Source organism: Megascapheus bottae, chromosome 19 (assembly GCF_031878675.1).
Source record: "Megascapheus bottae isolate mThoBot1 chromosome 19, mThoBot2.hap1, whole genome shotgun sequence".
Taxonomy (NCBI): Eukaryota; Metazoa; Chordata; class Mammalia; order Rodentia; family Geomyidae; genus Megascapheus; species Megascapheus bottae.
Window position 1 is genome coordinate 11,291,923 of NC_143527.1, and position 15,924 is coordinate 11,307,846.

The window sequence follows — 15,924 nt, forward strand, 5'->3', positions numbered from 1 at the left end:
AGCATGCACAAAGACCCGGGATTAACTTCTCAGTACCACATACACAGAAAAAGCTGGAAGTGGCACTGTAGCTCAAGTGGCACAGTAGTAGTCCTGGGTGTCCAGGCCTTGAGTTTAAGCTCCAGGACTGACAGAAGAGGAGGAGGAAGAGGAGGAGAAGGAGGTGGTGGAGGTGATTGAGGAGGAGGAAGAGGAGAAGGAGGAGGAGGAGGAGGAGGAGGTGGAGGAGGTGGAGGAGGTGGAGGAGGAGCAGGAGGGGGAGGAGGGGAAGGTGGAGGAGGAGGTGGAGGAGGGGGAGGAGGAGGAGATGGAGGAGGTGGAGGAGGAGGTGGAGACAAGACAACGATGACCACCTCCATCTCTGGTTACCAATGTTAAATTATAGGGAATAAACCTGATTACCCTTAGCAAATGATCCTTTTCACAGACAAGAAGTAGCCTCCCCGTAAGTTTGGAATATTGTAAGTATAAAATCTCCAGTCTTAGTGTGAGATTGCAATATCTAGGGCTCTGGTAAGATTTTCCAGTTCTCATTTCATTAGATCCAAGAATAGACAAAGCATATTTTGATGCATACAGCACAGGAAACCCAAGCCGCCTACACGTGGAAGCTTTGAGAAATACAATTCAAGTACGAAAATTAATCACATCACCCAGCTTTCTATCAGCTGAGGCTGAGGGGCTCTAGGGAAATCTCTAAGCACAGCAACATGGCCCACAGATCAGCCAGGCTTTTCTGTACCAGGCCAGCAAGTAAATACATTAGATTTGCAGACTGTAAAGTTTGTGCTGTAGCTACTCAATTCTGCCCTTGTAGTTTGAAAACAGATCATATGTAAATCAGTAGGCGTGACTATAGTTTTACAAATCACTTACAAAAATAAATGACAGGCCATATAATGCAGCCTGCTAATCCCTGACTTGGACAATTGTGTCAATCTAATAATAAAGAGAAGTAAATCCAACAACCTGCAAATCCATTTAACCAAGCAAGACAGTCCATCTAGGCAAAGCAAGCTGGAACTTAGCAAAGGAAACACTTGTGGTTCCACATAACAAACTACACAGGTTCTGAGCGCCACTGTTGTCACTGTGAGGGTCTAGATTGCTCAGAGGGTAGCTTTGAAAAGGACAGCATTCTAAGAATGAGTATGTGCCTACTGCTGGCTTCCTTGGCATCAAACCAAACCAAGCCTCTCAGCTTTCTGGTTATAAACCTTTCTGGTTTGCTGATGACATTGACAACTGAGAACCAGTAACATCCAACAGGGAAAAAAAAATGTACAAGAAAGAAAAGCCAGATCCAGAGCAGAGAGGAGAGCATCACAGCTCCCCAGTACCCATGCGTGGCCCAACAAAAGCTCATTTCCTAATGAAACTGTGGCTGTGGGGAAATGAAACTCAGACACATCGGGCGTACCACAGGGGTTGCCAAGAGCATGTGCCTTGCTGGGAACCCCCTGCTCCCTCCACTGCCCTCTCAGGGTCCTCTATCCCCTTGCCACTGGCTTGATTGTTGATTTTATCTTCCCTTAGCTAATCCCACCTGGCAGGCCCACACAGGAAATCCTAAGCATTCAGGGAGACATGATGAGGCTAGGGATAGAGCTTGACAGTAGAGCGCTAGTCTATCATGTATAGGGCTCCTTGTTCCTCCCCGACAAGTACCAGAAAAGGCACAGAGGGAAGCATGGGCTCTGTGCTTCCTGAACTCTCAAATATCTGCCACAGACCATAGACCATAGTCTATGGCAGTCTAAGAGGACTGTGAAGCCCACCTTGGATGCTCAATTCCCCGGCTCACCTCCGCCTTCTCTTCTACTTCCTGGGGTGGATCCCATCTCTGAACATTCGTGTTGCTAAAATGTCTACCTACAGGTGGGAACTCTGCTTTCTATTATTTCTATTCTTGGACAACCCAGGCTTCCATGAGGGACCATTGGAGGGAATGTATAGACCATCTTCGTTCTATACTTTTTTGCTACAAACAAAAAGCAATTCAACTAGAGAAAGAGCATTGTAGAAGAGGTGTTTCCTCCTCCAACTGCTGTTACTTTATAAAAGGAAACAAAATGGTGCAAAAAAAAAAAAATCTCAAGTGCTAAACACTTAATATCTTCAAGACAAAATAATCCATCCTTATAGGAGATAATAGATTTCTTTTTTGTGTGGCCAGCTATTAAAATGTAAGCAAACACAATTCAATATCCAAAAGTGAATCATGAAACTGATTAATGATGTTATTGTCAATAACTTTGTTCCTACTCTTACATCACGTCACATAGGGATTTTTCCAACTGTCTTAAGTTGGTCCTTCTAAGGAGGTGGTATTGATGGGTACAATCAACCAATAACCAAAAGGTGGGAGCAAATTGGGCTGGTGCCACAATCCTGGACCGGCACAATCACTACTATTTTCAGCTCTGATCCCATCAAGAAACTCATTCCAGGACAAATCAAACCTGCAGGAGCTACAGCCATGCTGTGCCTGCCAGGAACTCGAGGGTTTCTGTGTGGGGTGGGGGTGGGAGACCCCAGGATGAGAAGCCAAGACTGGATCCCCATGTGGCATGTACATAGTACAAAGACAGCAAGACTGGAATAAGTCAGAAGACCTAGGAGCTGCAACCCTTGCAGCCAACAAAACCAAGGGCAAATTGCTGTCTGTACCCTGGCAGTGGTATTATTTTTAGTGAGAAATGTTCTCAAGCAAGTGAAGTCTGTGCATTTGCTTAAAGGAGACTGCAATGGGAGCAGGATCCTACTCTTCCCTGTGCTAGCTCAGTACCAGCTCAGTGCCAAGGGAGCCTCCCCTCCACCTTTCTCCACTACCTCCTAGAGATCAACAGGAAAGGCTTGAGGAGGAAGCCTCTTCCTTGATCTTCAAAATGTCAGTGGCCCTGCAGGCAGAGCACCACAGCGTCTGTAAACGTTTTAGTCACTATGTCTAAAGGACCAACTTTAACCAGTTACTTTAACTCCATTCCTTATCAAGTCGGGACTCTCCAAGTACCCCATCTCACACAAAAGGATGTACCATGTGCTTACATCTGGAATGCTTTCCCTGCCTGAAACCACCTCACGAACCCAGATCCCTCCCTTCTTAGCAGGCAAAGCTGGCTAAAGTTTTGCATCTGCCAGGCAGCCAAGTAGCACCCAAATGTGCATCTGTGACTACAAAAAAGAGTCCAAACGTGTGGTTTTGGCCAGCACGCGGTAAAATTCAGTGTCTGGACCAGCCTAGTTAGTCTAGTGTCCCCAGGAGTCTTTCTACATCCACAGAGCTCTGCTTTCGACTCACAGGATCTCCTGCAGAAAAAACCCCAAAGAGAACCCAGCACACAGAGGCCCTCCTGAGGGGGCCTACGCCACAGGAGGAGCAGTGCGACCCCAGAGCCTGCTGCCAGCCAGGACAAGGGCAGTAAGTAAAAGGAACAGAAGTAGCAAAGACCAAGGTGCCAGGGTGCCACAAGCTCTGTCATCGAACAGCAAAACAGACAAAGTGGAGGGTTGTAAAAATGGCCGGATCATCTAGCTCAGACAGGACTTCAGAGGTCCAGCTGAGAACAATGTGCAGAGACCATCAGACATAAAGACTTGCACTGAAGATGAAGGCGGCAGCAGCCAGGGATCTCAGATGCAACCAACAACTCAGTGGAAATAGTTGATATGGGGGTTGGGGGGGCGGAGAGGAACAACCCTACTACTGAGCAGACATATTTTTGTGTTATTCCCTAAACAATATATTGTAATGAAAATTTGCATAAGACTTGTACCTTTCTTTTTTTTTTTTTTACGATTTGGGACAAAACCACTTATCTGTATCCTAGGACTCAACTCATTTTCCTTACTACTTTTTTGCTATAAACATGATGGCATCTCCTTTGATTTGTAGTTTTTCTGCTCAATTACCAATGTCATATACTTCAATGTACACTTCTTTCACATAATGTAATCGTACTATAGAAATGATATCTCCCATGACAACAAAAGAAGAAAGCCTTTTCTTTTTTTGTTGGTCATGGGGCTTGAACTCTGGGCCTGGGTGCTATCCCTGAGCATTCCAGCTCAAGGCTACTACCCTACCCCTGGGCTTGGGTGTTCTCTTAGCTCTTCAGCTCAAGGCTACCGCCCTACCCCTGGAACCACTGCCCCACTTACCATTTTCTAGTGGTTAACTAGAAATAAGAGTCTCTTGTTCTTTAGTGCCCTTTAGTGCCCAGGCTGGCTTTGAACTGTGATCCTCAGATCTCAACCTCCTGAGTAGCCAGATTACAGGCATGAGCCACTGCACCCAGCTCCATGTCCTTTTCTTTAGAGCACAAACAAATCCATGCCTACATTTTTTGTGAAGCACCCTCAAATGAGTTTGCAGGAAAATGCCTCTCAAATGGCTACACAGACATCTGACCAGAAACCAAGGCCCTGCTCCAAGAGTAAATACTCAAATGTATCTGAAATCCACCAATCCTGGTTATGAGCAAGGCAAAAAATAAGACATGACAGCCTTATTTGAATCACATTTTCAAATCATTTACATTTCTTGCAAGATTTTATTTTCCTCCATTTTTCTGTCCTTTGTGGAATAACCAGCAAATGTTACAAGTAGAAACTGGGTACTTGCTTGCCATTTCATTTTCTTTTCATTTAGAGTTTCCATAGCTCCTTCTGTATTCTTTGCTTTATTTAGATTTAGCGCAATGCAGTAGAATTGCTTTCTGCTGGAAAGCTTGGCACTTTCCAGATTCTGGTTGATGATCCCAAAATAAACTGGTGTGTCAAAATAGTTCAAAAAATATTATAAGCCAACATTAAGACATATAATTTTTTGTGTGTGCCGATCCCAGGGCTTGAACTCAGTCACTGTACCTGAGATCTTTTGCTCAAGGCTAGGGCTCTACCACTTGAGCTACAGTTTCACTTTTAGCTCTTTGGTGATAATTGAATATGAATGTTATAGTTTTCTTTCTCAGGCTGGCTTGCAAGTATAATCTCAGATCTCAGCCTCTTGAGCAGATAGGATTACAAGCATGAGCCCCCAGCACCTGGCTAACACATATGATTTTTAAGATAAACACTTAAACGGAAAGTAGAGGCAAACTAGAGCTTTCTATTTTTAAAATACAGAGCTAGGGATGTCGCTGGGTGGTAGAGTATATCATGCCTAACACACTCGTGTCCTGGGTTTCATACCCAGCACCATAAAATTAAAAAATGAAAGTATATTATCTCCTACTCTGAAGTTACTCTTCAATACAGTCTTCCTATTAGAGCAGCTTCTCCCAGTTCTGTAGCATAAAAAGCTAAGCACTCTAAGAAACTTTTCTCTCAGCTGTCGACTTCATTTCTATGCAACAGAACTTTTTCCAGGGCAAGAAAGGGCAGAAGAGTGGGAGGGAAGGTGTGTGTGTGAGTGTGTGTACATGCCACCACGATCCAGGAGAAGCTAGAAATAGACTTCACTCCCACTCAAGTCCCTCCGACGCCCTGGTCCCGGCCCCTACAGCCACACACCCTTAAGAAAGATGGCTTCAATGCTGCTCTGCGCCCGAATGTCTCCAGATTCTGAAACTTTCTGCAGGGAGAGCCTCTCTTTCTGAGAACTAACCAACCAACCAATCTACTCGGCACCCATATACATCCTGTGCAATGGCTAAGAAATACATGCCACTCTTAAGAAAGAAAAAATAGCACTGACATTGCGGGAAGATATGCCCAATTGACTGATTATACCACATCACTGTTAACCATTTGCAATCAACTCCAGAAAGGATGCTCCCCCGAAGCCTCCTTCACTGGGGTTAGCATACTACCCAGAGCTCAACCACACAGAGCTAAACCACACGACAAGCGCGAGCCAGGGTAAACACAGCATGGAGGAGGTGTCTTTGCTAGCTGATCCACATGAAGATTCAATGAGATGAAATTGAAACAGGTTTTGAAATGCCAAGCTCTCACGTCTCGCCAACAGCATGGTGTAGTGGTGCACGAAGCATCTTCTAAAATCCCTCCTACTCCATCCTTTACAAGCAGCCACCCACCTGGCCACTGTCTGAAGAATGCCAGTAAGAAGTAGACGTTTGCCCACGTGCAGGCCTGTAATCATCTCACATGGGTCCTCCCGTACAAAACACAGATCTCTAAAGACATCTGTGAAAACTCCCTTCCCTCCAGTCCATTTCAATTGGCACTGTCTCAAGCCATCCTGGCCACCCCTGTCTGAGTGCTAGATTATCAGTATGCATCTTAAACAAACGGGGCATGTGCAGCGAGAACCTGACCACCTGCATTCAGATTTGCAGAGGCCACCTTTGCTGGGGTGTAAAATGCAACTCATGATTCCCTTTCTCGGGAGCCAGAAGATAACACATATCAGAATCCTTCCATGGGACACTCACCTGATTGTGTCATACCAGAATACAATAAACAGAAAATGGAGCTGGATGGTTATTTTCTTATAGAGTCATGCTATAATGGTGATGCTGTCGGGTTCCAAACTCCCAGGTTTCTTCCACCTTACAGGCACAGAACTTAGTCACACTCATGATAAGCTTTAAGATTAATTAGACAGAGCTGAGTTCCAGAATTTGGCACATGCCCCTCTGCTCTAGTCTTTCTATGAACGAGCTGAGCAACGGTTCCTTCATGTGTGTGGGATGCCCAGCAGTAAATGAGAAAAGGTCACCAATTACCATAGATAGCACTGCAGTTTTTAACTTATGAACAAGTATGAATGACTTTACTTTTACCATTGTCACATAATTGACAAGACATGTTTATCTGTAAGAATGACCTCAGATTCCACTGTACCCAAGGGACCAGGGATGCTATTTTGAAGTTCCTAGAAAGAACCTTCACAATCCAAAACCAAAAACAGATTACCAGGAGGTATATAACCCAACTAAAATTGTGTGTGTAGACACCTGTCTAGGAAGAGCTCATAGCTCAGATGAGATTACCAGGGGAATTAGTGACACCAACAAGCTGGTTTTTTCATTGAAAGTACAGCTTGTTGCTGGTGGCTCACACCTGCAAGCCAAGCTGCTCAGGAGACTGAGATCTGAGGGTTGCAGTTAGAAGTCAGCCCAGGCAAGAAAGCCCATGAAACTTTTATGTCCAATTAACCACACACACACACACAAGCACACATGCATGTCAAAAATGGAGCTCCTGCATAAGTGGTAGAGAGCTAGCTTTGATTACAAAAGCTCAGGGATAGACCTAGTCTTTAAGTTCATGACCCAGGACTAAGCCAGCCCCTAACCTCCCCTCCCCCCAAAAAAAGGAAAAAAGAAAAATAAAGTAGAGAGACCTCAAAGGAAGGTATATAAGTAGAAAACTTTAAATCACCAAACCTACACTTTACTATATCGAAGGTGATGGGAATATAATGCTTTCTATGATGTAGATGAACAATGGTTGAACTTTGGAGACTGAAAGTCAAGGAGAAAACACAGGAAGACAATCTCAGGAAGAAAGACACAGATAAGGATGCTATCTGCAAATATATGATTAGTGACACTCTGAGAGTGGTTGAATTTTCTGGAAAGAGAATTACAATGTTTTTAGAATGGGATTGGGAAAGACAGGGATATCAATGGAGGAATGACATTGATCAGGATGCATTGTACTCAGAATCTGGCTTGTATTGAAACTCCCTCGTACAACTACTTAAAAATAAAAATAAAAATAAATAAGTTTTAGATACCTGATGGGATTTCTAAACAACAGGACAGTTCGACAATAATGATACTAAGTCAGAAGGGCTGAGAGTGTGGCCTAGTGGTAGAGCTCTTGCCTAGCACGCACAAAGCACTGTGTTTGATTCTTCTGTACCACATGAGCAGAAAAAACCCAAGTGATGCTGTGGCAGAACACTAGCCTTGAGAAAGCTCAAGGACAGTGCTCAGGCCCTGAGATCAAACTCCAAGACTGACCAAAAAACAACAACAATAATGATGATGATGACACAAAGTGCTTTTTGGAAAGAACTACCAATTATGAAACACCGCCGTGGAATTGATCCAAGTAAAGTCGGAAGCACATCCAATGAATTCAACAAGCAGGTGGGCTGAGCAATTTGGGTATGGCAGGGAAGTAGAAACAAACTCACAGGTGCAACTTAGAGCCGTATGCAGGTAGGAGAATGGGAAGAGAATGCCTTGCTACACTGGGATCTGAAGAAGAGGAAAAAAGACATTGTAGGTAATTCAAAGTTTGAGCTTTAAAGCAAGAGTACTCTGATAAAAGCATCAAAATAAAGACAAATACACTTGTAAGGAGGATACTTGAAAGTGGAGGGTTCCAATCCTATCCAGCATAGCAGATGCCAGTACTGGTTTCTGACTGGCTGTCAACACTCTTCATTCTACTAACTGATGTCAGGTCTTTCCTTCCTTCTTCCACAGTCCCTCAATTCCTTCAGAAGACATAGTGAAAACAGGTAATCTACTCCAGAAGCCAGGATGTCAGAGATGGAGCTGTGGCTGAAGTGGATACCCAAGGCTCTAGGTTCAATCCCCAATACAGCCACAAATATACATATACACATACATACATACATACATACATACATACATACATACATACACACACATACATACATGCACACGTGCACACACACACACACAGTAATTAACTATTTAAAAAGAGGTAAAAAGAAGAATTTGACTATTAGATAACTAAATTTGTCTCCTTTGAACACTTATGAAATCCATTTTGGTACAAAGTAGATTCTAGAATCCACATGCAAGGCACTGCTGATGTACAGTTCTGAAATGATTATCTAAGAGAACTGACATGGTGGATTAAAAACACAATGCTAAGAATCATCCAGTATTTACAATAAAACCCAAATTACAACAATAAGAGACATGCCACTCAAGCCAAATAACAGTATATATAGACTACAACTACACGAAATGCAACAAAAACAAATCTCTATTCAATTTGTGATCATTGTGATGGCTGTTCAAAGACAAGTTTATACCATTTGGATGTTAATGAGGTAACACATGAGCTTCACAAGTCGTTCAAATATATGAGATTAATAATTATGATGAATACTTCATGTTTCCAAAGATCAGTTTGATATAGATACATGAAGACAGTATAATAAAACTTGCCAAGTACTGTTTGAAAAAGGAGGGGAGTAAGGGAGAGAAGGATTAGAAATATGGAAGACATGATGGGAAAGGGGTATGGAGATTATTCAATGTGTACCCTACACATGTATAAAAACATCATAGTAAAACCCCGTCATCTAACAAATGCATGCTAATTGAAAAATAAAATACCTGTTAAAGAAAGAGCCAGTATGCACTAATTACAAGTCAATTCCTGTGTATGCTTTACACAAGTTACTAAAGGACAAAGCAAAGACAAAGGATAAAGCAGTAAGATGGCTCTCTTAAAAAATATTGTACCTCTGAACTTATTAACCCACCTCAGTATATGGCTAAAAGTAAAACGCTTGTATTAGGTTCCTCATGACCTATTATGTCCCTCTGATAGATTTTTATCTAAAACCATCAACTTGAATAACCAAATTATGCGATAAAGAGGAAAAGAAACCAAAAAAAACACAAGCAATTATCCAAACCCAGTAACATTAGGATTAACTCACAGGGATTAACTCACAGACCAAACCATTTAACAACAAATCAATGGCACATTAAAACTTAGGGTGAACCACAGTGGGGAAGAAGATTTAAATTATAAACCCAAATAGAATATGGACTCTTGGATCCCAACCAGATAACCACAAACGCAGACACAACCTAGTATTACACTAACTGTGGTAAGATAGTGCTCAACTTCTTGAGAAGTAGCTAGGAGTGCAGGCGTGGGCCACTGGCACCCAAAATGTACTTATTTTTGTGTTGTTTTACTTCAAAGATAAAGAAAAATTATATATATATATATATATATATGGATATATAAGTGACTGATTTTTCACGAATTCCTGTGGCAGCCTCTTCTTACTACAACTTCAAGCAAGATCAGGGAAGCATGTGGGACAAATGCTACCAGCAGCTCTTGGTGGGACTGCTGCCTGGCCCTCCTCTTTCCCCATCACCTTCAGAAGCACAGACCTGCTCAGCAATTAAGAGAGTGCTTATTTACAAAGCGTACTTAGGTGCCTGGATCTTGCTCTCAATTGGCTCAGCTCTAAACACACACGTGGTGGCCATCTTACTCTGATGAGCGTGTGAAGGCCATTGGGGAAAGTTATACAACAGTAGTGGGAGGATTTAGGAGTGTCCGATAAATTGAGGCATGGAGGCACAAGGCCAGAGAGATTTCTGAGCTGGCACTATTACTAATCACCTTCAGAGCCAAGCCAAGAACCAGGTCTTGGAAGGTGGTTGGTGCCGCTGGCACACTCCTGCACTCCCTGCATGGCTCTGTCTCTTACTGACCTTCCCGTGTTCCTTCCTCATGTGGGAGATGTACACTTCCCTCTGCGTGAACAGGCGGTCACACTCCCAACAAGTCCACCCAAGAATGGCCGACTTCTTGGATTCCACGGACTTTTGTGCAGGAGACGGTGACTTCTTTTCCAATTTCTCTTTCCCATTCGTGGACTTGGTGTCCTCTTTGCTGTGGTGTGATGAATTTTGAGATGCGGGCTTAATGATCAAAGGCAAGTGTATACCCAAGTTGGGAGGCCCTTCAATACTTTTCAATGTTCCATGCATAGACTGCATTACAAAAAGAGAAGAAATAGCTATCACAAGTCACACCGTAGAAAGAAAGCACACCTAGACGGTCTTAATACTCTACAGACATTTCAACAGGTTGTTTAAATTAAATCATTCAGGAATAGTTCCTAATTGGCAATGGAGAAAAGCCAAGCCAAAGAACAAAAAACGTAAGAGATTTTTTTTAAGAGCATTAAATTTTATAACTGTTATGTGTTTCTAATTCCAAAGGATTCTTTAAAAATGTTTTAAAGACAGATCCCCATACTGAATCACATTAGATCTGATATTCTTCCTCTCCTGGCCTGAGAGGACTGAGTCCTCTCTACAACAGACCATTTCCAAGGTCTGTTTCCTTTTCTGATCTGCAGTGATGTTTATATAGGTTAGTATACCATAGCTCACCAACTTGACCCAATTTCTAAGACCCTCGGTAGCAACAAACCCTTTTCTCTCTTTTTCACGGTCTTGGAACACTTGTGATTCTGTAGGATTTTACTGATGAGTGGGGGTAATTTTCATCTCCCCAGCTCCTATCTATCCATTCCTTCTAACTAACAGCACCCAGACTAGTGAACCGTACATAGGAGGTACTTAAAAGCCCTGTTTGGCTATTTATTACTATTAGCACAATAGACAAAACAGCCACCTAAAACTCACAGAACACCAAATGCCACAGATATAAAATCAGTGCTATTGGATTGTGAAGACCGGCTCACTTTGGTTTTTGTCTTTTGTGTACTCAGGACGTAAAGCCCACAAAAATAAAAGGAAGTGAGTGTGCCTTCCTCAGTTGATCTTACAGTTTATCTTCCAATGGGGCTGACTGCTGAACAGGATGCAGACTGGCAGCTCGCCTATACATCCTGAGCCTACAGGAGACAAGACCTGGACTCACGCCCCGACAGGCTGTGGCACCCAGATTCCTCGAGTCACAGAGCCTGGTTCCATCACCTCCCAGCCACAGTCCTGCTGAAGCTCAAGCTCACAATTTCTTCTGCCTGCTCCAGCTTTCACAGACAAGGGCTTATCTAAACAGCACCAGGATTAGCTGGCCCACATTCCTGGGAGGAAAGGGTGCCATGACATTCTCTTTTAGCAGGTCACAAGGCCTAACCAACAAGATAAGCATTAAACTGGCTGGTCAATATGGATAGGAGATAGTCCCCATCTGAATCTTCCTCTCCAGAGAAAAGCTGGGCGGCACGGTTTTCAGTCAGCCCCAAACAATTCATCAGTACCATCTCCACTATGCAGGCAGGCAGGCAGGCAAGCAGGCAGGCAGGCAGGCACATAGCTTCTAGATTGGGTCTTTTATCAAAATGGAAGCTAATTTTATTTTTACATTTTGAGCCATTTCAAATGCAAAAAGACAAAGTCCAAAACTTTCCAATAAAACTTTTTAGGCAAATGCATTTCAACTATGTGCCTGAAGAGAACCTAAATTCTAAAGTACTATAAAAGTTACAGAAAAGAAGTGAAAATTCTAGCTGGGCACAGTGGCTCACACCTGTAATTCTAGCTACTCTGGAGGCTGAGATCTGAGGATCATGGTACAAAGCCTGCCCTGGTACTACAGTCCATGAAACTTCTATCTCTAATTAATCACTAGAAAACTGGAAGTGGCAATGTGGCTCCAGGGGCAGGCCAGTAGCCGTGAGCTAAAATGCTCAAGGACAGCACCCAGGCTGAGTTCAAGCCCCATAACCAACAAAAAAATAAATAAAATAAGGAAGTGAAAATTCTGTCATGACTAAAAAGGGTTATTGGAGATTGCTAAAATGAGATTAAAAATAAATTTATTTACTTTACAATGCAGTAAAAATTATGGCTAAACCAAATGTCCTTTTTTTAATAAAAGAAATACAATTGGGCTGGGTGCTGGTGGCTTATTCCTGTAATCTAGCTATACTCAGGAAATCTGAGGATCACAGTTCAAAGCCAGCCTGGATAGAAAAAAAGGCTCTATGAGACTTTTGTCTCCAATTAACCACTCAAAAATTGAAAGTGAAGCTATGGTTCGAAGTGGGGAGTGTTAGCCTTGAGCAAAACTGCCTCAAGGGCAGCACCCAGGCTCTGAGTTTCAGCCCCACCACCAGAAACACCACCACCACCAAAGAAATACAATTGACATGTGCCTTATCGTAGCGTACTTTGTTCAAGGCCTGGGTTCCATAGGAAGGAGGAAGAGGGAAGGAGAAGGAGGAAGAGGAGGCAGGCAGGCAGTCAGGCAGAATTGATTTCTCCTTAGCTTTTACAATAAATGACAATTTTTTAACTAAAAGGCTTACTTCAAATGTGAATGGTACACAGATGACCTGAAAGTAAATAAATCTGTTTTGATAGAACAAATAAATGGTATGTCTTGGACAGTGCTGGGCCAAAAAAAAAAAAAAAAAAAAAAAAAGCCACTTGTAAGTGAGTCCCTATGAGTAGCCACAGCCCCACCCCCATTCCATTCCTTTCTCCCAGTTCTCCCAGTCATCAGGGAAGCTACATACACAGCAAGAGCTGGATACATTATTAAAAAACAAAAACAAACAAAATGATACCCTAAAACTTTATTCTTGCCCACCCCAAATGCATAAATGCAGGATAATATTTTAAGATGCACTGAACATGCTGGAAAATTAGGCATGGTTCAACATGCCTATAATCCCACATCAGAAGGCTAAGGCGGGAGGATTAAAAGTTCTAGACCACCCTGGACTACACAATGAGACCTTGTCTCAACAAACAACAACAAAAGTCCATGACTGAACAGAGGACCTCAGTGAGGGAGCATTCTTTTTATATCACCGAGGCTTGTAAAGAATTGGGTGACTAAAAACATTTGTCCTCCATAAGATTCTCCACTCCACAACACTCACAAGAAACCCTAACCACAAAGCCCACCGCCCCACTTTCTGATCTGTCGATGACTTCCAGAAGCCAGACTCTTGTAAGACTCTTAAAAGGAACTTTTCTTTCTCTCCCTTCCTTCTTTCTCTTCTTTTATGACACAGAAAGTATTAGTACACAGTGTCCCTGTGTATTTATTAGATTATTTCCCTGTCATTCATGAATATTTCTGTTAGACCGTTTTATAGTGCACACTGTAATCTCAGCACTTGAGAGGTAAAGGCAGATGAATTCTGAGTTCAAGGCCATGAAATAGTGAGATCCTATCTTAAAAAGAGAAAAAGGAAAAAAGCAAGTGCTGGTTTCCATTTCTTTTTTTTCTTCTGGTTTCCATTTCTTAAAACCTCATATACACATATTATCATTTCAGCTCAAACATTTAAAATATCTTGAGGATTTATTGAACTTCGACTGAAAATGAAGATCCTCCCTCGCCTAGTACACCTCATGCCCTCTAGCAATGGTGGTGCCACCGCTACCTTCACTTTGCCTCCAAGAGCAGAAGCTTCTACTGTTGAGTTCATTGGTGGCAGGCTGTGTGTGTGATCAGATATGCTCAAGACAGGAAATGTCAAAGACTAACAATCCATTCATCTAATGAATATGAGACTAAAATTATTGATATACATCATTTGACCTGCCACCCCATGTAGTAGTAGGATTTGAACTCAGTGCTCTATGCTTTCTCAACTTGCTTGGCTAGCATACCATGACTTGCGCCAGGCTTCCCATTTGAAGTGTGTGTGTGTGTGTGTGTGTGTGTGTGTGTGTGTGTGTGTGTGTGTGTGTGTGGTGTGTGTGTATGTGTGTACTAGTCCTAGAGTTTGAATGCAGGACGTGGGACCTAGCCACTGACCCTGAGATTTTTTGTTTTGTTTTGTTTTGTTTTTGTGGTCCCTGAGCTCTTCAGCTCAAGGCTACCACCCTACCCTTGAGCCATGCCCCAATTAATTGGAGATAAGAGTCTTGGGTCCTTTTGTGCCCAGGCTGGCTTTGAACCTTGATCCTCAGATCTCAGCCTCTTGAGTAGATAGGATTATAGGTGTGAGCCACACCAGAAATTTTTTTTTTCAAGGCAAGCACTCTACCACTTGGATTCCAGCTCCACTTCCAGCTCTTTCACATGTCTAATTGAAGCTAAGAGTCTCAGCGACTTTCTGCCCAGAGTTCACTTTGAAACATGATCCTCAGATCTCAACTTCCTGCTTAACTAAGATTCCAGGCATGAGCCACTAACACCTGGTGGCTTTGTGATAGGTATTTGAGATGGAGGCTTTTGAACTTTTTCGTCCATGCCAGTTTTAAAACTGCATTCCTCTGGATCTCAACCTCCTAAGTAGCTAGCATTACAGGCATGAGCCATCAGTGTCCAATTACTTTATTTTTAACTGAACTGTTTCTCTCTCTCTCTCTCTCTCTCTCTCTCTCTCTCTCTCTCTCTCTCTCTCTCTCTCTCTCTCTCTCTCTCTTCTCTTTCATATGCATTTTTTTTTCAGTCCTGTGGCATGAACCCAGGGCCTGAGCAGGGCTTCCTCCAGGCTAGCACTCTACCACTTGAGCACCACTTCTGGCTTTTTCCTGTCTATCTGGTACTGAGGAATTGAACCTGTGCCTTCAGGCATGCTAGACAAGCACTCTACTACTAAGCCAAACTCCCTCAAAAATGCATTTTAAAGAGAAAGAAAAAAAAATTAAGATAAAGATTGAGTTGAAGATAGTATTAGATTTCCTGGTTTTCTAAAGGAAGCTCTGTTAACCCCTGAAAGCCAAAGGACCTTCCCGCCTAAGCACTCAAATAACAAAAAACTGGTAACGTGTCACAGTGTCCCAACAAACAGGCACAAGCCAGGAGGGAACACTGGCCTGGGAAAGCTCAAAAGACTAAAAACACAGCTTTGCATCCCTCTGAGAGTGGAGAGGCATGATCCAAACAAGACATCTACTCACTTAATATCACACCAGATGTTCTAGTCTGAATATTTAATCCTCGTTTTTATATAAGGTTTTGTAGAGGAAGTGAAAAAAAAACTAAACTAAAATCCCAAGGACATCAAAAGTAATGCAAATTCAACTGTGTATAGTATCACAGAGTAAAATCTTTTTTCAAAAAAGAAATGAAATATGATGTAAAAATCCATGTTAATAAATTCTTAAAAAGAAAAGAAAAAGAAATGAGGGGGCCAGGAGTGTGGCCTAGTGGTAGAGTGCTTGCCTAGCATGCACAAAGACCCAGGTTCGATTCCTCGGTACCACATACATAGAAAAAAGCCGGAAGTGGTGCTGAAGCTCAAGTGGTAGAGCTCTAGCCTTGAGAAAGTCC

At 42.6% G+C, this 15,924-nt stretch overlaps 1 protein-coding gene across 6 annotated transcripts in view; it reads right to left on the bottom strand.

Annotated features, from left to right (window-relative positions):
• Znf532 (zinc finger protein 532) overlaps positions 1-15,924 on the bottom strand; it is a 95,425-nt gene that overhangs the window by 10,945 nt on the left and 68,556 nt on the right. For all 6 annotated transcript variants that reach the window (XM_090353022.1, XM_090353019.1, XM_090353020.1 and 3 more), the window contains one exon: positions 10,422-10,703. In XM_090353022.1, the coding sequence (XP_090209148.1) occupies positions 10,422-10,703 (282 nt within the window). The remainder of the gene's footprint in view (positions 1-10,421; positions 10,704-15,924) is intronic.